Consider the following 24,170-nt stretch of genomic DNA (forward strand, 5'->3'; position numbering starts at 1 on the left):
AAGTGAAAAAAATTAAGGCTGTTTCCATTTTTAAAGAAAATAGCACAAGGAACAGAGTTCTCTTCCAAAGAAACCCTTCCCATTACATAGATCATTCCTAGAAGTTGTGTTCATAACTGGCACAAAGTCACCTTAACAATTATTGTTCCATTTGACACTGACCTCTGAGCGCCAAGCTTTGTTTGCATATACATAATTCCTGACAGAACAGAATCTGAAGGAAGAATTTGTCCATGCATCCTTATAACATTAATTTGGGCTTATTTATTCCTTGACTGGCACTCAAAAGAAACCCCCACCTGAAGTCACACAAGGAAACTAATTTGTGTATATATTTGTATTAAAAAGACCTAAATGACTGGTTAACATAGTGTGTGTTGGGGGGGGGGGAAGGATACCTGGTTCTTACTGTATATAATCAAGTTTCAGGCAACTGAGTTATAATCCTTTAAATAAAGGGCTTCAAGAAAGGACAGAACCTTATGTACAACTCACCCAAATTCTAACACATGCTCTCAATCAGTTTTCAGTGTTTGCTTTCTGTATAAAATCACTTAAAAAACATGGGTTACAGTTGTTTCATAGCTTTACTCTCTCAGTAATGTGCAACATGAACATAATAGTGTTATTAAGAAGTCAAAAATAACTTAACACAGTAGCTATGTAAGATTTTCAGACGGCTAAACTTTCAACAATTTACCTTTTGTTAAGTTCAGAAAATGAGCACATTTGTTAATCAAATTAATTTTAAAAGTAGCTTTTCAAAATAAAAGCAATGCTTTAAATAAATATCGTCTTTTATAACCATAGAACACTGAGTTCTGTTAGAGGTAACACAAATACTACACTTAAGCACAATACTGAAAAGACTGAAACGAACACCTTGAGAATACATGAGCGAGACCCTATTAAGGATGACAGGATAAGGATTCATTTGTTGTCCTGCATCTCTTTTGAGTACATTAAATGACAGTACAGTAGCATAATGGAGTTAATTCTCAAAACTACCATAAGGATTTGTTGTGTCATGACATTTATAACTGCTGCACAAGAATGTTGGTATCCTGTTTTTTCAAGCCATTTCTCTATGCTACATCTTCAGCAATTCTGCAGTCTTACTTCAAATCTCTAGCACAGAATACTTCTTAAAACTGACACAGTGTGGCCAAATTCTGCTTACCTTACTCACTGGACTTAAGTAGGATCACTGGTATGAGTAAGGCAAGAAGAAATTAACCCATTCTCTAAATTTCATGTAAAGCTCACAGTTTGTGAAGTCTATAACCTTCCTTCAAATACTGGCATTCATGAATATTTCAGAATTACTGAAGATCACTGTCATGTTATTTTATCATTGATGAATGCTCACAATTCTCACTTCATAACTAGAGGGCAGAAGCTGTGTTTATTATTACACAAGTTAAGTGCATTTCTGCAAAGATTGCAGCTGTTCTGCAGAGCTAAAATGTTGCATTGACCTTCTTGAATGAAAGAAGCTTGCCATTTCTTACATTACTATGTATTATCTGAATGTATTTCAGATACATGTATTTCAAAGACTAGCTAAAATTCTATGAAATGTCCATCTGAAATCTAATCAGGAACTATCTAGAAATTCTGTTTAATAATTCATTTACTTATTTTTAATTGATCATTAAAAATGATGTTGAGGATTTGTAGCAATCCATTAATTTCACCCTTACAACAAATGGTTATTTGTTAGTGAAATCTGTTTTGTTTAATTTAAACAGAATATATTAAAAGCTGTAAATTAAATGACAAAGGCAGGAAAGTCAAATGAAGCACAAAATTGATACAATAAGCATTCTATTTGTTTTGATCTTCAGAATTAACATGTCTGTTCAAAGATGACAAAAGAATAAATTAGTAAATGGATAAAGCAACTCTTAGACGGGCTTTTCTAGGATTCCACACACACGTTCTCTCTCTCACTCACACTCCCCATCCACTCCTTGGATTTATTAGAAATTTCACTACTAAAGAGTTTAACTTAGATAAATTAACTGCATTAAAATACTGACATTGTGAGGAATTTAATACTTCCAACACCCTGCCAGAAGGCATTCCTGTGTGAAATTTTAAATGCTTTAAAAAAATAGTTTAAAGTTATTGAAATATATGACAAATATGACAGCTCTGCCTTCTCTCACAGCCTGCCGTTCTCATCCCCAGTATCCTTCTCCTCTATTGCCTCGAGACATCGTTTTGATTTTGCATCCATGTTTCCACTTCCAGTTTTGCTCAGTCCACATGACAAGCAGGCCAGCTGGATCTGCTTCATATTCTCTATGGCTTCATTCTTGGCATTCTTCAACAGATCTCCTTGCCCCTAAGAGTATATAGAAATACACAGATTAAAAAAGGCATGAATAATATAGATTGTTAAGAACTTAAAGTGGAGCTGCTGTTCTCATGTCCTCGTTAAAATTATTTTTTATGATAGAACATGGTTCAAATTCATCCAGCTCTGTTTCAATTCCACAGTGGGGCCTACCATTAATTTCAGCATAGACAGAAGAGAGTGAAATCATCTGGCAGCTTTTTAAATGCATCGTACCTGTAGCCAACATAAAAAGCAGCAAAAGCAGTCATAGCAGTGAGTTTGGTGGGCTGGGCCTGCAGATTCAATGTCTTATAAACGATTAATTTAAGAGACAAAGGGGGGAGGTAATATCTACAGTCTGTCGGTGAAAGAGACAAGCTTTTGAGCTTACACAGAGCTCTTTCTTCAGGTCTGGCAACAGGATGGTCCCATAAAAGATATTACCTCAGTGACCTTGTCTCCCTAATATCATAGGTCTAACATGGCTACAACACCACATACAAGAATGAAAAATATTTATTGTCAGCAGAGGGATTTTATAGTCAATTATGCTTTTTTCTAGCTAGTTCATTTTTCTGTGGACTATGTTCCAAACTGGCTGAAGTGGCAGTGTATTAAGGCGAAGCCTTTGGGAGTGCAGAACCCAAGGGCCCCATCAAACCACAGCACTAGTTTGTTAAGCTGATCTCAAGGCAGCAGCATCAGTGGAAAGACCTTTCTCCATATTAAGGAAAAAATAAACTTGATTTAATAACAACGGGCTAGGAGTTCTCTCAAATAGATGAGAAGTCAATACATTATAGTGGGCCTGCCTGTTTATACCCAGGCCAGTGACAATCCTAACAGAATCAATAGAAGATTGTTCTCTTCAGATACGTCACCAAATCTATGTGCTGGAATAGTGACTCTACAAAACCACCCCCACACTGCTACTGCCCCTCTTTGAAACAATAGGTATTAAATGAAAATATTTAATCATCCCAAATAGTATAGATGGGGAAAATTGGGGGAAATTTTAGTACTAATGAAAGCCTTCTCACATAGCCCTGTTAACATTCCTTAGTCATGGCTGGTTATCCAGCCCTAAGCCTCTCGTTGACAGAGGTGTGTTTATGAGATGTGCAAACATTTCTATGCACCATGCTGAGAATCCATTCAACCCATTTCATCTGTGACCTTCCAGCAGACTAACATGAACCTAGGATTTGATGCATCTTTTACACCATGTCAAAATACTTCAAAGGTAAAGTCCCCTAAGTTATCTCAATCCAGTTTTTAAACATCAGAGAAAATGCCGATCTTCAAATATAATAAATTGTGCGTCTCATTCTTTGTCACAGACACAACGAAGAATTAACATTTTTGAAGATTTCAAATAAAAATAAATGTACTTATGTTACCTACACTACAACATAGAGCGGCTACTGAGAAATGAGAGTTAGAGAAGTCACTAAAATATAAAATGAGTTTACTCTTTGGTCTATACAAGATCATCTGACCATGTCAACTGTGATTTTAAATAAAAATATGACACATTATTAAAAACAACAATCATGCTACCAGACTGACACCTTTTGACTGCGTAGCAGACTTACAATTGTCTTCCTGTGAATATTAAAAATAAAGTCATCTACCAGCAAGAACACCTGTGTGTCTATATTTTTTTAGTCATTGTTTGCTTGCTACAAATGCAGAATGTGGATACCCATAAAATTTGGAAAATACTTATCCTCCTCTGAGAATTTATAAATACATCATTACAACTAGACAGCTGTTTTTAATTTGAGAACAAGGAGAATTATGATATCAAAAAAGAGCACTTAACACAGTCAGAGTTACACAGGGTAGGGCACACAAACACTTATAATATCCTTACTTCCTTCCAAGAGTTTTGTCCAAAAGGGCATGGGGATGTTCTATGGAAGTTCCATTGATATGCTAATGTTTAAAAGTTCTGAAATGAATATTGATATTTTAAATTGTATGAAGTGACAAGCATGAGAGATTGGCGTTACAAAATAAATAAAAGCAGGAGATTCTGCTGGATAGTAAAATGAAGGGTTGTCAAGAGCTTGAGTTGATCTTAATGCCAACAGTAAACTAAGTACAGCTTTAGGTACATCATTGCATGCAGCTGTTTATATTTGCATCCAAAATTAAAAGATTTCCACTTGCTTTTCTTGTAAATCCATTTTACTAATTACAATTTTCTAAAACGATTAAACAGAAGTTATGCCAGGACAAATCATATGTAATGGGCTGGAACCCAGGGTAAGGGCCTTGCATATCTTCAAAGGGTGAAGATCCCAGAGCCCCTTGTGGTATTCTAAAGGCACCAGATAGATATGGGTAAATAAAAGGCTGTCATGAGAATGATACATCATAATAATAGGAAGCACTACACAGCTAACATTGCTCTGCTTCTCCCATTCTCCAGCACTGAAACAGGCAGGATTTAGCTCACATTACTTTGCACACTGTATTGTTTTGACCCTAGTAAACAAAAGCAAGAAACAATGGTAGCTGGCAGGGTTCAGCACTGGTAAACAATGTTTGGGAAACAATGGCAGTTGGAGATGTCATCTTAGGCCAGTGAACGAGAGCCTGATTGCTTCATTTCCTGATGACGTGGACTTGTCCTGCTGTACAATGTAAGTTACTAAATAGATGCTAAGAATCAGATTTAATAAGAGTCGCTGTGTGCTATTCCTTATGAAGCACTGAACTATAAAGAGAGATTGTTATGGGAATATGCAGATAGATATACTGAGAAGACTGGAATTTGGTGAGCAGCAAAGGTTTAAAGCAATCAGTCAATAAAATATGCACCACATACATTTCAGAGAAGTGTGATTATGCTTTTAGGATGAAGGTTGATCTTGTGGTTAAATGCACTAGGATTGGGATTCAAGAGGTCAGGGTTAAGTACATGACACTGCCCCCGACAGTCTGCATGAGTTGGGGGTAAGTCACTTCATGTGTTTGTGCCTCATTACCCCACCTGTGAAATGGAGTGCTGTGGGGCTAAAGTCATTGTTATTTACAGAGCACTAAGTTACCACAGTGACTAGACCCTTTCCTGATAAGTACCTAGAGAGATGGACTAGTGGCATCATCTGAGATATGCCACTGGTACCAAGAAATCATTACATTAATAATTATACCAAGGTTGATGTCATGAATGTAATTTGAAATCGTTTGTTTTGAATGGGATGAAACATCTAGGCTCTACAATCTTCTATGCCCCTACAATACAGCCCCATCTAATGCTGATACTTGGCATTATCAGTAATCTGTTGTTACAGATTCAGCCCTAATGGTGTCAGTCTGCCTGATGTCACTGCTATGTACTAAGACTACAATTCCTGATGTAACAGTTTTAAATATGTATTAGTGTTGCACCGTTACCATTTTTTACAATGTTTGTATTTGACTATTAAAATTTGCCAGTAAGGAAGACCTCAATTTTAAACAGAGCCAGGCAGTGCCTTGAAGGTTATGATTTGATTTGTATCTAATATAATTGTGTGTGCATGTGTATATACAAAAAGCTATAAAACTTTAGTCCAAAATTAATGTAGTGATTTGATTTTTATCACCTTTAGGCTACATTTTTACACAACATATGCTCTGAGGCTTCTTTTTGAGAAAAGAAGGGGATCCCAAGCTGCTAACTGTTTAACTCTAGGAAGAGTTTTGTTAAATTAAATAATTTCCATGCAGTAAGTTTTCGCCCACCGAAGGCAATGGGAGTTTCAGGACCTATTTCCATGAAAGACTCGTAAGCTTGGGACCAGAGGTGGACCATCATCCTTCACTTTCCTGGCTATTGTGGGAAGCTCCATCATCCATTTCAAGATAAAGGGAATTTTCAGCCTGACTGGCGTTATCAGCCCAACAAGGTGGCTTTGACCTGAACAGCCCAACCCACTTTTAAACAGTGTCCCTCGCTGTATCAGTCTCCTGCCCCCTTCCCATGTTATGTCCCTGAGGCCTAAGCTGGCATATTTCCCATGAACTTGACTTCCTTTTCTTTCCAGGGCAAAAAGTAGGCATGGAAATCCTTCTCATGTCTCACTGTAAATCAGGCCTTCGTTCGAGTCTCCTCTGAAAAATCCACTCACGGTATCCTATTTGGTATTTAATTTATCTGTCTTAGAAGGATGGCAGGCTGAGTGAACCCTGTCAAGATTTGTATCTGTGGCCCCAGGAAGTCCAGCTATTTCACATTTGATGTTTTAATGCTAAAGGTGATAGTTCATTGGTCTACTGAATATTTAAATAATCCCAGACCACTACAATTTATTATGGTTTATAAGTTTATCTTGGCGATGCTTCAAAATTTATTTTGGATCCAAGACCTAAAATATATTCCCATAAAATGTTGTTGAGATTCTGGGGAGAATCTAATTTTACTTTCCTTCTAGAAATAGAAATGTACCTACCAAAATATTGCATTCATGTGTGCACTGACTGATTTATGTCTGAGTTTCCTTGGACTTTTTTTTTAAACAACTGGTTCATTTGAGCAAGCTGAGGAAGCAAAAATGATTTTGAATCATCTGTCACAAGAAAATTATTGACAAACTTATCCCTTGTGACAGTGCTGTCATAATTCTAAAGATACCATCAAAACATTTCTGTGAGCATGCTCTGTTTGAGAAGCCATCTGTTTGGTTTGAAAAACTGATTGTGACCATAATCCACTTATGAAAAATGTCAGCAAAATTGTGTCAACACCTTAAACTAAATCCTGGAAAGAATCTGGAGTAAATTTTAAAAATATAAATTAAACTGAAGTGACCTTTATAAATCAAAGTCATTGTCATAAGCTCGGTGCATAGAACAATCCTCTTTACTCTCACAAACAAAGGAATCATTCTGTCTCTCAGACAAAGGGAAATTGTATTTGTCCATTTTTGGCATCTATCTGTCTCCCTTCTGTTATTGATATCAGCAGCCTCTCTGAAAATAAATATAATAAGCGGGAAAAGGTTAAATTCAACATTTGGTAGGATACTAAGTAAAGCTAAATGTGATTAATCAAACATTTTAGTAGGAAGGTTAATCAAGACTTGAATTTTTCTTCTAGGAATAAAAGTTACAGAATATTAAATGTGATGTTTCATATGCCCAACTACAACTAACTATGGAATTCTAACATGAATTAATACTACTGTACAAACAGTGCAGTATGGCAAACTAATAGGTTGAGCCTTTACTCTGATGGACAAATACTATTTAAAATGAAGAGAGATCATTTTACATAGCTTTAAATATTACTCAGTTTCAATGTCATTATATAAAAGGCTTTAAGTAGTGTATTAGCCAGACTAGAAAAACACTAGTAATAATTAGAGATGGGCAAAATTGTGGGTTTCAGTTTTATAAAGCCTTGGCCTTTTGTAAAGTCAAACTAACTCAAGTGAGGGTCAGGAACAAGGTCCATTATATCCAAACTCCAGAATTTGAAGGTGTGTTGGGAGGAAGACGATAAAATAAATGGTTTCAGTTTGGGCCCATTTCCAATAAACACTTCAATTCAGATCCTGTTAAACAAATTAACCTCTGACATTTATTTAATGGTGCCTTACCATCCTTTGAGCAGCCACTATAACCGATCATACAGACTCTCACAAACTGATTACAGGCAGTCTCCCCTCCCGCCTCCCAGTATTGTCAACAAAGAATGTTACTGTCAATATTCAAGTAATTCTCTGCAGTAACATAAGCAAACTGTAAAACAGTCTTTGCCGGGGCGGCTCTAGGGTTTTCGCCACCCCAAGCACGGCAGGCAGGCTGCCTTCGGCGGTTTGCCTGTGGAGAGTCCACCAAAGCTGCGGGACCAGCGGACCCTCCGCAGGCAAGCCGCGGACAGCAGCCTGCCTGCAGTCCTCGCGGCGCCGACAGAGCACCCCCTGCGGCTTGCCACCCTAAGCACGCGCTTGGCATGCTGGGGTCTGGAGCCGCTCCTGGTCTTTGCAGCCCATATCTTAAACCTGTTAAAAAGTGCACTGAGATTTGAAAGCAAAGAGATCTTAAGGATGAATTTGTTTATTACCATTAAAATGGAAAATCTTGAACAGCTGCATACTGAGTTTACAATCTCTATGCCTTCCAAAATGGACACTGTTACTAAGCAGGCTAAGTTGTTGGCTGCTAGGGCCATTTTGCGGTCTGTTTATTGTTAAAGCAGACATTCACTTATCTGCTGGTGAACACATTCTTTGACAACTTATTAGAGCTGCTTAATATAATCAATTTCTAAGGGCCTGAGTAAACAAACAATAAGCGATTTGTTATTTCCTCTACAGCCCATCTCACAGCCTGTTAATACCGTATCTTTGACTTTTGCACAATAAGGAGGAAACTGCCTACATACTGCTATTTAATCAGACAGTAAAATCACCATCACAGTACCCAGGACTGGTTGGCTGAAGAAGGTCCACTGTTAAAAACCCAATAATGACAGACAAACCATCAATAAAGTATTGTGTCAGATGTATTTATACTAACAGATGTACTCAGAAAATGAGTAACAATTAAAATAATGGTACAGCTAATTAATGGTGAGTGAGAGCTGAAAGCAAAAAGCCCTATAGAAGCATCTGTGATATTTATAGATTCTGTGCAGACCTGAATTTACTGCAAGGTTTCCATTTTCAAAGTGTTGTGCTGGGGATTTAACTGTGTTTAATTATTAATGGGACAGGTGCACAGTTAAATCACCAAACAGTTTTGAAAATGTACTCCTAAACAGCAAAGCCTTTTAACAGACTGATTAGGACACTATTATTAATTGCTATCAAAAGCTGATATTATTCAACTGCTTTTTTCAAAGTCAATTGTGGGGAGGAATTTGTATGAATTTGATTTTAAAGAATTCCAGTTTTAAAACAGAGCACAATTTATTCAGAACTTCTGTGGAGCATTCCTAGGTTTCTGCAGATATATTATTATTATTAACACTTTGTTAAGACATCTACTTCATTCTCTGTGACACAGATTGTGCTGTACTTGTTAAAACACAACAAAAACATCCTTAGGCAGAAAGAACATATTTGTCTTACAAATATGGGATACCTAGAAAAAGGTTGAGCCTGGATTATTCCTAGGAAAAAAGGTTGCAGGATCATTCCCTGGCTGTTGATTTTATGTTATGTAAGAGTAACTAGGTTCTTGCAAAAAATAAAAAGGCAAAGCTTATTTTTATGACTACTCTCATTATCATAGTATCTAACACATGGTATTGTATAGGCAGTACCTGGGATCTCACCAGAATAAAAAACAATCAGGTTCTTAAACAAGAAAAGCTTTTAATTAAAGAAAGAAAAACAGTAAAAAAATTACCTTTGTAAATTTAAAATGGAATAGGTATAGGGTCTTTCAGCCATAGAGACTGGAAATACCATCCCAGCCTAAGTATTCAAGTACAAATTAAAATCCTTTCAGCAAAATATAAATTTGAACTCCTTCCAACCAAATACACATTTGAACTCCTCCCAGCCAAATACACATTTGCAAATAAAGAAAACAACCATAAGCCTAACTTGCCTTATCTACCTAGTACTCACTAGTCTGAACTTATAAGAGCCTGTATGGGAGAGATTGGAGAGAAACCTGGTTGCACGTCTGATCTCTCTGAGCCCCCAGAGTGAACAACCACCAAAAACTAACAGCACACACAAAAAACTCCCTCCCTCAAGATTTGAAAGTATCCTGTCTCCTTATTGGTCCTCTGGTCAGGTGACAGCCAGGCTCACAGATCTTGTTAACCCTTTACAGGCAAAAGAGATATGAAGTACTTCTCTTCTATTAACTCTTACTTATCTGTTTATGACATCTAGTGTCTGTATTTTGCTGATTTTGTCAAGGGAGGTCATGTCTCCTCCCCCTCTCAACAACAAAATACAAATTCTGATGTTACAGATTTGATTTCCACCATTTGCAGCTGGAGAACTATCACTATTGTATTGTATTGCTGCTGCAATTAGAAATGTTGTCCAACACTAATTCCTGGTATTGAATGGCATTATCAGCATGGCCAGTCTAATGTGCAAACAATGATTTGCTGTTTGGCTGAATATTGCATCCAGGGCAGGAATAACTGAATACACTGAGCCAGGGGCTTTCAACCTTTTCCAGTTTGTGACAACCCATAGGAATAGCTCAGTGGTTTGAGCATTAGCCTGCTAAACCCAGCATTGTGAGCTCAATGTTCAAGGGAGCCATTTAGGGATTGGGGCAAAAATCTGTCTGGGGATTGGTCCTGCTTTGAGAAGGGTGTTGAACTAGATGACCTCCTGAGGTCCCTTCCAACCCTGATATTCTATTCATACAGTAATGTGAGCTAATGGTATTCCCATGCATGGAAGGGCTTAACCAATTGAGATAATTATGTAAATCATATGATGTGTGGTATAATCTCTCAAGAGAATGAACCTGTAAAGTTTATCATAGAGAAAATCTAACCAATGAACGGCACTTACCACTGTATTAAGTGCTATATCTCTGTAACCAAAAGCAGGAAAGAGAAACTATACATGGAATATATGTTTTCCCTGAGGGTTTTGATTACTGTCAGCTTGTAAAAGTATGGTCACAACAAAAGCTTTTTGAGTACAAGGTTATAACAAGGGGGCTGAATGGTATAGCAAGCAAGTAGCATGTTATTCCTGTGCATTTTTTAAATAAAACTATAGTTTCCAGCTCTGTCCTCATAAAAGATATACGAGAAAAGAATGGCAGATGAAAAGCATGATTGTAACATGGAAGAATTCATATATCACACCTGTACAGGCTATTTACATTAATAGAACAGAAAAGTATAGCTTGTTTTTAAAAACATGGTAGGTATTAGCAAATGGGGCTGAAAAGGTAGGTTTGGTGTTTTTTTAAAGTATAAAATTGCTAATGAGTAAGTGTAGACTACAGAAGGGAAGTGGGATATTTGGAAACTGAGTTAATAAGAAATTCACAGTTACACAAGATGATTATAGACACAAACTGGAACATTTGCATATATTTTAATTACATATGGAAATAAATAAAATCCGTCATCCCCCAAATCTCTCTTGATCTAGATTTCATTAGTTGACCAATTTCTTGAAGGTACCTCGACAAGGATGAATCTGAAGGAAGCCTAGCAAGAGATCTCTGATTTGATAAGATGCGGGCTTTTAGAATGATAACATCGAGAGATTAATTTCTCACCTCCTTACAACAGGCTACCAAGTTAAGGTTGGGTTTTTTTTAGGGCTATCAAATTATTTAAAAAATTAATCGTGATATTAATCACACTGTTGAACAATAATAGAATACCATTTATTTAAATATTTTTGGATGTTGTCTACATTTTCAAATATATTGATTTCATTTACAACACAGAATACAAAGTGTACAGTGCTCATTTCATATTTATTTTTATTACAAATATTTGCATTTAAAAAACAAAAGAAATAGTATTTTTCAATTCACCTCAGACAAGTACTGTAGTGCAATCTCTTTATCATGAAAGTTGAACTGACAAATGTAGAATTATGTACAAAAAACTAACTGCTTTCAAAAATAAAACAATGTAAAACTTTAGAGCCTACAGATCCACTCAATCCTATTTCCTGTTCAGCCAATCACTGAGACAAACAAGTTTGTTTACATTTGCAGGAGATAATGCTGCCTGCTTCTTGTTCACAATGTCACCTGAAAGTGAGAACAGGTGTTCGCACGGCACTTTTGTAGCCAGCATCATAAGATAGTCACATGCCAGATGCATTAAAGATTTATATGTCCCTTGATGCTTCAACTGCCATTCCAGAGGACATGCTGTCCATGGTGATGATGGGTTCTGCTTGATAACAATCCAAAGCAGTGTGGACCAAGGCATGTTCATTTTCATCATCATGAGTTAAATGCCACCAGCAGAAGGTTGATTTTCTTTTTTGGTGGTTTGGGTTCTGTAGTTTCTGCATTGGAGTGTTGCTCTTTTAAGACTTCTGCAAGCATGCTGCACATCTCGTCCCTCTCAGACTTTGGAAGGCACTTCGGGTTGTTGAACCTTGGGTCAAGTACTGCAGCTATTTTAGAAATCTCACATTGATACCTCTTTGCATTTTGTCAAATCTGCCACAAGAAAGTGTTCTTAAAACAAACAACACGTGCTAAGTCATCATTCAAGACTGCTATAACATGAAAGATAAGGCAGAATGCGGGTAAAACAGAGCAGGAGACTTGCAATTCTCCCTCAAGGAGTTCAGTCACAAATGTAATAAACACATTTTTTTTTTAAATGAGTGTCATCAACATGGAAGCAAGTCCTCTGGAATGGTGGCCAAAGCATGATGGGACATACGAATGTTTAGCATATCTGGCATGTAAATATCTTGCAATGCCGGCTACAAATGTTCTATGTGAATGCCTGTTCTCACTTTCTGGTGACATTGTAAACAAGAAGCAGGCAGCTTTATTTCCCATAAATGTAAACAAACTTGTTCTTCTTAGTGATTGGCTGAACAAGAAGTAGGAATGTGTGGTCCTGTAGGTTCTAAAGTTTTACATTATTTTGTTGTTGAGTGCAGCTATGTAACAAAAAAAATCTATATTTGTAAACTGCACTTTCACGATAGAGAGATTGCACTAGAGAATTTGTGCGAGGTGAATTGAAAAATACTATTTCTTTTATCATTTTTACAGAGCAAATATTTTTAATAAAATAATATCATCAAGTGAACAGCGTACACTTTGCATTCTGAGTTGTAAAAAAATCAATATATCTGAAAATGTAGAAAAACATCAAAAATATTTAATAAATTTCAATTGGTATTCTATTGTTTAATGGTATGATTGAAACTGAGATTAACTGGGATTAATTTTTTTAATCGAGATTAATTTTTTTGAGTTAATCACATAAGATAACTGTGTTAATCAACAGCCGTAGGGGCTTTTGTTTTCCTTTTTCACCTTTTCTCATTTGTTTGCAGGCACGCCACCTGAGAGTGGCGTCTTAAGGTACCTGAGAACAACAGTCTTGGGGGACTCCTTTCATCCCCCAGCCAAAAAGAGATGGTGGCTGCATAAACATTTGTGTTCATGCTGGTTTTCTGTTGTAGTTTTTTGTTAATTGCTTTGTTGTTATTGTTTTTAAATACAGACACTTGGTTCCATAGTTCATTATTTGCCTCCCCTGACACTGAGGCCATGTCTACATCTAAAATTTTGCAGCGCTGGTTGTTACAGCTGTATTAGTACAGCTGTATAGGGCCAGCGCTGCAGAGTGGCCACACTTACAGCAACCAGCGCTGCAAGTGGTGTTAGATGTGGCCACACTGCAGCGCTGTTGGGCGGCTTCAAGGGGGGTTCCCGGACGAGAGAGCAAACCGGGAAAGGAAACCAGCTTCCCCGCGGTTTGCTCTCTCGGTCCCGGAGCCAGCCAGCAAACCGCAGGGAAGGAGACCTGCTTGCTCGGGGTTCCGGGACCGAGAGAGCAAACCGGGAACGCCGCGGTTTGCTCTCTCGGTCCCGGAGCCAGCCAGCAAACCGCAGGGAAGGAGACCTGCTTGCTCGGGGTTCCGGGACCGAGAGAGCAAACCGGGAACGCCGCGGTTTGCTCTCTCGGTCCCGGAGCCAGCCAGCAAACCGCAGGTAAGGAGACCTGCTTGCTCGGGGTTCCGGGACCGAGAGAGCAAACCGGGAACGCCGCGGTTTGCTCTCTCGGTCCCGGAACCCCGAGCAAGCAGGTCTCCTTCCCTGCGGTTTGCTGGGTGGCTCCGGGACCGAGAGAGCAAACCGCGGCGTTCCCGGTTTGCTCTCTCGGTCCCGGAACCCCGAGCAAGCAGGTCTCCTTCCCTGCGGTTTGCTGGCTGGCTCCGGGACCGAGAGAGCAAACCGCGGCGAAGCTGGTCTCCTTTCCCGGTTTGCTCTCTCGGTCCTGGAACCCCGAGCAAGCAGGTCTCCTTCCCTGCGGTTTGCTGGCTGGCTCCGGGACCGAGAAAGCAAACCGGGAAAGGAAACCAGCTTGATTACCAGAGGCTTCCTCCTTCCACGGAGGTCAAGAAAAGCGCTGGTAACTGTCTACATTGGATTACCAGCGCTGGATCACCAGCGCTGGATCCTCTACACCCGAGACAAAACGGGAGTACGGCCAGCGCTGCAAACAGGGAGTTGCAGCGCTGGTGGTGCCCTGCAGATGTGTACACCTTCAAAGTTGCAGCGCTGTAACTCCCTCACCAGCGCTGCAACTTTCTGATGTAGACAAGCCCTAAGAGTGTTCATGTTCAAGCACAGTTGGACAGAGGAGGAGTTGAGAAAGAGAAACCAAACTGATTGTCATTTCCCAGGAGAAAACAAAGCACAGAACCTTAGATGTCTGATTTAAACCTCTTTCATTAATGCAAAGTGTTTTCCTGAATGACTAAAAGGTAAAAATAAATGACAAATCTCATGCTCATGCATGTAGCGCACCATTGATTTTAAAGTAGAGCGCTACAGAAATCGGTGGGGAGTTCTTATACATCAATGGCACTACACAGCTCCTAAGCTCGTGCTCTCTTGCACAGCTTTTTTTTTTTGGTACAAGCAGCGTTGGCTTTTTTTTAAAAAAAATCTCATTTCTCTTTCATCTGGTTGTTTAAATTAAATTACCTCATATCAGACTGTCAAGAGCAATGAAATTGAACATCTACCATCTGTAAGTGCTAGAGCAGGAACTTTCTGAAACAACAGCATTAATTTAATGTTTTCAATATGCTGTGGGAGGTGGGGGGAAGTGTTTGAGAGAGAGAGAGAGAGAGAGAGAGAGAGATAGGCATTAGGCGTACAGTAGTGGGCAGTTTGCAAACACAAAGGTATTTTTGGGCTCTCTCTGTTAGCCCTTCCAAGCTGGAAGTCTGGCTGTCCTGTGGTGAAAAGTTTGAAATAGAGAAGGTGTGGCTGGAGACCAGCAGTGCCCCAACTGATACCAAAGAAACCTCAGATCACTGCAGAAACCGAGGGACTGTTCATTATTAATACACTGCTGTGCAGTATAACTTAAAACTATGTGGCTAGAGGTGTGTTCAGCCCATATGAAGTCATGAGGACTGATTCTCTCACCTATTCCAGTGCAAATCAGGAATAACTCCATTCAAGTTAATGGGGTAATAACAAGGTAAAACCATAGTGAGAGGAAAATCAGGCAGAAAGGGTGTAATTTTCAATATACTTGCACTCTGCCTCTTTGAACAAAAGCCCTGATGCAGGAGAAAACAAATATACATTTGATAGTATTGTAGCTAAACAAAAAACCTGAAAAAAATAGGTGACTTAGGAGTCTTTAAAGGTCCCTAGACTTAACTCTTTGGCTCTTTGTTTATAAGAAGTCAGACTGCACACCACATTGTTAACTTAATCAGCTCAGGACTCTAACTCACATGTGTGTGTTATTTGGACAGTATCTTGCTCCCACTAAAGTCAATGACTAAATTCCTATTGATTTAATGGCAACAGGATCAGATTCTTAATGATGATGTATTATTCAGATCTATGACCTGATTCTACACCAGTTGAGGTCAACTGGAATTTTGCCACATTGCAACAGATGCCTGTTTAGTCTCCGTAATATACCTGGATACATCCCTAATATGGGATGGGAACACTCTCCAGGGAAAACACATAGTGGAGTTTATAACCGGTAAGTGGATCAGTCTAACTTTAATTGCACAAAATTACGAATGTTCTTACTGAACGTTAGCTGTATGGAATAGACTATGCAAAGTCACAGTCATGCAAATAAAGACTTAATTGCTACTTAGAGGTTAAAATATATGTGTAGCTGTGCTTACATTTTAGTGTTAAGTGAAAAACTTTATTATTTCAGCCAGAGTAATGGAGCATACTCATACAGTGCTTGTTCATAGGTACAGTTCCCTATACTCTGACTAGATCCGGGTGTCTGGTTTGTATAATTACTGCAGAGTTATTGCTGAATAACCGTACAGTCTGCAAATCCTTGTACTCTGACTGGCTGACAGCCATCACCAACTAATTAGAATGAAAAAGTTTGCAGAACTACTATTTACATTGCAAAGAGTTTTCAAATCTCCCTACTTTGGCACTATAATCCCTCTGATTTAACTGCTCCCCTGCTCAATTTTCAAACTGTTTCTAGCAAGAAAAGTGTGACCTCAGCTTTGTATTCCCTTCAGCTGAAACAGAAAACTCCAAAATTTACATGAAGGAGAAGGGGAAAAGAAAGTAAAGCCGTCAAACTGCTGGAAGGGCAACTGTTTTTAAAAGACGTTTGAATAAATGCCTTTGCATCATTTCCTTCCCTCAGGTCAAATCCTGTTCTCACCGACTTCAATGAGAGTTTTGCCAATGACCTCAATGGGAACAGAATTGAGCACTTTTCTCTGATCACTTTCGTTCCCCAGAGGTCAGATTATTCATAGAAGAGGCTTGTTGACCATTAGGGAGGGAGAAACTGAAAGGAAACAGCGAGGTAAGAAGAAAAATGAGGGGGGTCGGAAGTAGGCATGACAGAAGATGAGAATTCACAATGAAAACTGAAAATATGGGACAGAGTAACTAACTGAATATAAAACAAAAATAAACACGACTCAAGGAGTTCCTTTATTGACTGCATTACTCATTTCCTATTGATTTCAATAAAACCTTAATATAAACTCAGTCAAATTTCCAATCTGTCACAACATAGTGCCATGAAGAAATGGGGGCTTTGCAGCAGAATTCAGTTCAATCTTCCTTCAGAATACACAGGGCCTTGGTAATAACCCTTAACAGTATTTATGGGCATGGGAGAGCTTATGCTCTTTCCACCTCTCGTTAAAAGTCTAAATCCAGGGCTGACATAAGTGAACTACTGAGCTCAATGGTGTTGTACCAGGTCTGAATTTTGATCAATGTCTTTAATAAGGAACAGAATTATGTGACCTAGTATGGACTAAAAGTATACAATGTCATGCATGTGAAACACTTTTCTTTAGACAAACAAATGGCAGATTTAAAAGGATCTTCCCCTGCCCCCTCTCCCCCCTCCTCCCCCATTTAGACATTTCTGTAACAAGAAAGAAAATAGGAAGACTTCGTTATCTACTTCTTTTTGAGGTTAGTGTCGTCCTTCTGGATTTGTACCACTTTAACTAAGGTATGAATTGGATCTCTGACTATAAATACTTCAAAGTCCTCAAAAAGGAGACTGCAACTGTCTGTGCGAGTGCATGTATTTTTCTGATTCTGTAAGGAGTTTGTGTCTTTCTCATTTGCTAGTACAATACAGTATTATGCCTTTTAGTTCTGTTCTCACTTGACTCTTCCACACACTGCATATCTGACGTAAGCAATATCACTTTTTTTTTTTGGTGGTTTAAAAATAAATGGATGCTCCCAGGTCAATAGATAGCGTATATTTGTATAGACTTCTTTTCTGTCAAAATACTCGTCCTGAAAAATGACCCATTAGGAAAAGATAGAGCCCGGGGCTCATGTATATTCACCTTCATGTACCTTATTTCACTTGACCTAGTTTAAGGAAAACAGTAGTTGTCAAGGATACAAGTGGAGTTTCCTGCCACTGCTTAATTGTTTTTACTGTAAAGCATACTTCAAACAGAGAACTGAAATCTTTTGATCCAGTTAGCTGCTCTGACAACTCCTGTACAAAATTTCCTGAACATCTCCCATCTTTAGGGCTTAAGCAGCTGCCAGTGTAATGGGTGGCTCAGGGACAGCAAATGTAAAATAAAACCCTGCTTGTTGCAGAACTTTCAGAGCTTTTTTAAAGCCATATGTGGATCTCTCTTTCACACAGCAAACTAGTTCTCTTCCTAAATCTTACCTGGGGAATCCATGATGCCGCCAGTCACATATGGCTTGAGCAAGCTTTTAGTATAGAGGCACAATAGTTGGTCACTCATTACTATTTAAATACATAAATATTATCAATCAGTTAAACATCACTTTTTCATCCACAGATCTCAAAGCACTTTACAAATGTTGGTGAGCACTGTTACCCCACTTTACAGACAGGAGTGGTAAAGTGAAATGGCCAAGGTCCAAGCAAATCACTGGCTCTTGGATGCAAAATCAGGTATCCTAATACTTATGCTCAGAGTAGTATAGAAATAAGCTATGAAAAGGGTGTGCATTGTGAGGCACTAGGCCTCTTCTCTATTTCTTGACATCTCCTCTCTAGCCTAGAAGTTTGTCTGTTCTTTCATAGCAGTTATACCACCCACCTCTCTATAAAACTAGAGATAATTTTTTGCAACTTTTGCCATTTTGTGTATTGTCCTGCCCTTCAGTTTTTCACTCTGACGAAATTCAGTGAAACAGATTTCCCCCCCACCCTTCAATAGAAAACTGTCAAAAATTCAGTTTTTCTCGAAATCAGCCCCTTTTTGAGAGAAAAGTTCAGAATTCATTAATCCATGTTCATGTTGAAATATGAAAAAACACCCTCAAATTCTGCTGGAAATGTCTCTGTTCAACTCCTTACTGATAGTGATTTGGCATGCACTGATTTCCAGAAACAGACAGAGAGAGAAAGACGTGTCTTTGGTTAAAGCAGTGGGCTGGGACTCAGGAGATCTGGATTTAATTCCCAGCTCTACCACAGACTTCCTGTGTGACCTTGGCCAAGTCACTTACGTTTCTATTAATGTCAGTGAGTTTTTGCCCTTTGTGCCTTAGCTGGGGATGATAAAATGGGGATGATAATACCCCTGCTCTTGTCTGTCTTCAAGACAGGAACTGTCTATTACGATGTGTTTGTATAACACCTAGTCTCCCTTGGGACCTGTAGGTGATTCTGGAATACGAATAATAAGTACAAAATTAAAAAAAGGATTCTTACTGTCAGTGAAATAGAACTGTAATACTTTCAGAAAATACAGACTAAACAGACAACTACCTGGATAGCTTGTTGTGAATTTTAGGCACTAACCTCTACATTTTCAATGTGGAACCACTTAAATAAATGGATGATGAGCATGTTATAAATCCCAGGTTGGTTAGATACTAGTCACATTAGTCCTATTCATTTTAAATGCAGCTGCAAGTGATGCTTTGGAAACAGGGTTGGATGTTACTAGAGACTCTCATGCAATGAGATATTGAACACTATTTATTTTAGGCAACCAGCAGGGTTTTTTCAGCACTACATCTCTGAGGTGAGAAACTTGTGAGCTTTCCATTGAGCTAACTTCTGTTTCTGTCATTTTGTTGATCTGATTTGTTGTTCTTCATGGAACTGAATCCAATTAGTGAACACTTGTTTTCCACCCTCAGGGAGCACTTGATTTTGTAGGCACTGACAGAGTACTTGCATAACAAAGAAGGGGTACTTAGCCTTACATAATTTATAAGAGCTCTTCAACTGTACATTAAACTGTACAGGTAGGTTGCGGAATCTCCATCATAGGAGGTTTTTACGAGCAGGTTAGACAAACACCTGTCAGGGTTGCTCTAGATAATACTTAGTCCTGCCATGAGTGCAGGGGACTAGATGACCTCTCAAGGTCCCTTCCAGTCCTATGATTATGTGCTGACAATGGGAGGAGTGGTTGTAATCAGCAGAAAATGTGCAATAAAGTTAATTTTTAAGAGAACAAACTTTCTGATAGGCAGCAGAGCTTCCATTCAGACACCACTGAAGACCTCAGCCAACAGTTTCAGACTGGTAACAGCTTAATATGAAGTTTCTGGAACCAATTAGATTTTACAGGAGAGAGTTTTTGTAAGTTAAATAAATGCACAGGATACCGATGTGTAACTAACACCCCAGTGAGGTCCCTGGGAGTACTGTAGTACACCAAGACCTCTTGAATGTTTCAGCAGCATGAACCAAAAAGGAGAGGGCAGTTCAACAGTGTGGTGAAAGGTGCTTTATTTGGATACCTGAGCCCGGGGTTGCACCGAGCATGAGTCATTTCCAAGAGGAAAGGGTCTGATCAGGGCATTGCTGTACTCCAGCAATCCCCTGCAAGCATAATTTAAAACATATGCTTGTATGGTAATGTCATTTGGGGTGTGATATTATATGACGTTTTATACTGGCAAAAGCCCTAGCATAGACAATGTAAAACAAAGAAAATCTCACTCCCTCACTCCCATAAAAGTGTTTTTTTGCTGGTATAAACTGTGCCTACACCAGGAAGGTTTGCCAGTATAGCTATACTATAGTGTACCTGTATACCTTAGAGAACCCCAAAGGTGGCCCTATCTTGTGCTGGGGGGTGAACTGGAATTGGCTAGCCCCAGAGTCAGAGAAGCCACCTTTGCCCCCACCTGAATCTCACACATCAGACACCGCTCAGTCATACCCAAAACTGGGGGACCTAGAATATTAATTCTACATTGTTAAGCTCTTCAGCTATTTAACAACTGTTGTATAAAGGGACAATAGGAATTTTATAACCAATAATCAATTCCTGAATAGATAAACTATAAAGGTAATGCTGCATGATAAGTCTGTCCTAGAGAAATGAAAAGGATCTTTGCCTTGCTGGAGGGCAAGAACCATCATTCTATTTTTATGTAGTTTAAACATGAAAAAAAACAAATTACAACAATCTAAACCCACATTTACATGGCACACTTTGGGATAAATCCGGCTCCCTCTTTATGGACACAATGGCCCTCTTGCAATAGAGGCTGGTGGAGGTCTGCTGAGTATCAGAGGCACACCCACACTGCATGCCAATGGAGCCTGGCTTCATGGGGTCTCCCTGTGTGCTGGACAGCAGCCTTTTGGGGCTAGTGGACACACTGCTATGCATATCTATCAGCCATTCTCACCCACATGGCAGGGAAAGTGCAAACAGCATCAAGGATCTTCCAGATCTCAGGCTGGAGTAGGGGCTGTGGTACAATGCTTCTGCCAATCCACAGGCTTGGAGGGAAGTCAAAGCAGATGATTCCTTCCTCTCAAAAACATACCCTGGTTGTTTAGGCTATGCATTTGGGCCAGGATTCTAGCTCAGTTAGGTTTGTGGTGAAATCTTGAAGAATCCATACAGGAAGTTGCTCTTTTCCCTTTTCTATATATTAATACATCTATTGACAGATAAAAGCAAAATTTTGCTGAATCTTATACCGTCCATACAACCCTTTAAACTCATCTGGATGCAAAAGTAGCTGCCAAATTGGCACAAATAAAATTCCCAATTCCCACACGTCCAAGATTCCTTTAATTAACACACTGCAGGTGCACAAGAGTCTTTGATGTCAATATCCCAGATGAAATGTCACTATTTTAAGAGAGAGAGAGAGCTGTGACAGAAGCTGCTGACGTTCTTCTGACACATACAGTTAGTATATTCACAACCTCTTCCATAATAAAGATAGAAAAATGATAATGACCTAGTTTTTATACTCAGGAAATTCTCTTCTATCAGGGAACCATCTATAAATTATTCAATTCTCTCATTTTCTCTTTCTATCCCTATCAATTTTCAAGTGCAGTTCTACTCTGACAAAAATGCACCTTTTTATTCAATAGCTCTGCTTCCTCTAGTACTCAGAACATTTGTGCTGACTTTTCAGATAAACTCTTAGTACTTTTTAGGCCTGGTCTACACTGGGGGGGGGGTGGGAGATCTATCTAAGTTATGCAACTTCAGCTATGTGAATAACGTAGATGAAGTTGACATACTTAGATTACTTACCATGGTGTCTTCACTGCGGTAAGTCGACGGCTGACACTCCCCGTTGACTCCGTCTACACTTCTCGCTCCGGTGGTGTACAGAAGTCGACAGGAGAGCACTCAGTGGTCAATTTATCGTGTCTAGACTAGATGCAATAAATCGACCCCCACTGGATTGATCGGGTAATATAGACAAGCCCATAGACATGTTATTGCTGCAGAGTCAACACAGCACTGGAGAATGAGCTGGGTTCATCAGCACCCATTGTCAACCTGGAAAAGACTGTGCAACAAATGTAGGACTACCTGGAACAGAGCCAGCAGCAAGACCACCCCTGAGTCCTAGCCTGCTGCCTTAACCACAAAGCCTCTCTCTCTCTCTGAGCTACAACTTTGAACTGAGAGATTGTCTATTGGGCATATAGAGGAAATGTCATGGAGAAGCAGCAAGAAAATCAGGGGAGCAACATGGAATGATGGATTGTGGGTGGTGAATATAATACACAGAAGAGGGAAACAGGAGGGCACACTTTGGGTGTCTCTTTGAGGAAAGGAGAAGAGAAGGTATGTTACAGGGTTCCAGTACCCTGAGCTCTGCTATGGGAATCCGGCAAAAAATTACAGAGTAGCTGTTGCTGACTCATGTCAGCAGGGAGATCTTATTAGCTTCAACCAGGATACGAAAAGGTTTGGAGAATCTCTCCCTGGCGTGGCTATTTTGTAAGAATACCCATTTGTTTATTTTGTTTTAAACCAGCCAATGTCTTCAGCGCTGCACCACCCATCAAAGACTGATCCTAAACTCACTATTTGCCGAGGCAGGTGCTGGGGGGGAGCACAAGGTGGATTATACTGGCTGTACATTTCCAAGGGGTAGAGTTTATGTATTGTTGTTTTGGTCTTTTATTATCCTAATCCACTTTTCCATTGTCCCCTCTCCTGAGTTCCTCATACCTAATAAAGCCCCAGTTACTGTTTCATTACCCTAGGAATTGTGACAGATATTTTATTTCTATCTGCAGTAGGACAGTTTTCCTTGGGTGGAGGCACCAGGAGCCATGATAGGTGAATGCAGAACTCATAACCCTGAGAAGAAAAAGGGAGAAGACTGCAGCTACGCCCAGGGCTGGGGTTACAAAACTTGGGGGGATTTTTAGATAGGCAAACTGTAATTAACCAGGAGGAATTTAGCCAGGGCACCTGAGCTACTCTCATAAAGCATTCCATTGGGGTTTTACTGGTTACGAGTTCTCAGCAGTTCAGTTATTCTTTTCATCCAAAACCAGAGCGTCCCAGACAATCCTGCACCATCATGCTGAGACAGTGGTTCACTACAAACTCACAGTTCTGCCCACTGAATCTTACATTACTTCGTGCAGCAAATGGCCAAAAAAGGAGCGGCTGTCCCATAATGACCACTAGCATTTAATGCATATTTTGATGTTAACTTTTAAAATGGATAGAATAGTTTTGCCAACGATTTGTTAACCCCTATGTGTTTTCCTGGTTTTTAAAGCTATACAATTAGACATCTGTTGAAGCAGGCTAGTGCTGTTTAAAAATCTCGACAGCTCATTTGTGATCTGATACTAAAATTGGTCTCTACTTACAACAGATCAACACCACAATAATCAGCTCAACACCTCAATTCTAAAGATGGTCTCATGTGAAGAGGCTTTTTGCAAAGTAGTTTTATACTGAATGTAGCAGTCTAGTTAATTTTACCAGGTTCTTGTGAAACAGAAAATACCATAGCAGTATATCTGTTCCCCATTTCTCAATCTATTCATGACTGTTATCATATATGCTACATTACTACATACCTGGCCAATATATATTGTAATATCAGATCTATAATCTTTTGAAATGTGGCTTAGCACCCAAAAAGAAAGGCACATCATTAGACTTCTAAACAGGGCCGGCGTTTGCATTTAGGCGGCCTAGGCAATCGCCTCGGGCACCAGGATTATTGGTGGGCGGCGTTTTGCCGGAGTGGGCGGCAGGTGGCTCCGGTGGAGCTGCCACAGTCGTGGCTGCGGGCGGATGGTCGGCTGCTCGCGCAGCTCCGGTGGACCTCCCGCAGGCACGACTGCAGCAGCTCCACTGGAGCAGTGGGACCAGCCGACCATCCGCAGCCACGACTGCGGCAGCTCCACCGAAGCCACGGGACCAGCGTGCGGGGCAGCGAA

The 24,170-nt window shown here is 39.5% G+C and overlaps 1 protein-coding gene across 3 annotated transcripts in view; it reads right to left on the reverse strand.

The window, feature by feature from the left end:
- Positions 1-568: 568 nt before the first annotated feature.
- The window catches only part of PLCL1 (phospholipase C like 1 (inactive)), a 325,648-nt gene continuing 302,046 nt past the window's right edge, over positions 569-24,170 (reverse strand). For 2 of the 3 annotated variants that reach the window (XM_030580754.1, XM_030580753.1), the window contains one exon: positions 569-2,350. In XM_030580754.1, coding sequence (XP_030436614.1) covers positions 2,168-2,350 — 183 coding nt within the window. In that variant the 3' untranslated portion in view covers positions 569-2,167. The remainder of the gene's footprint in view (positions 2,351-24,170) is intronic. The other variant, XR_004002672.1, reaches the window with a different exon arrangement.

This window comes from Gopherus evgoodei, chromosome 11 (genome assembly GCF_007399415.2).
Source record: "Gopherus evgoodei ecotype Sinaloan lineage chromosome 11, rGopEvg1_v1.p, whole genome shotgun sequence".
Classification (NCBI taxonomy): Eukaryota; Metazoa; Chordata; order Testudines; family Testudinidae; genus Gopherus; species Gopherus evgoodei.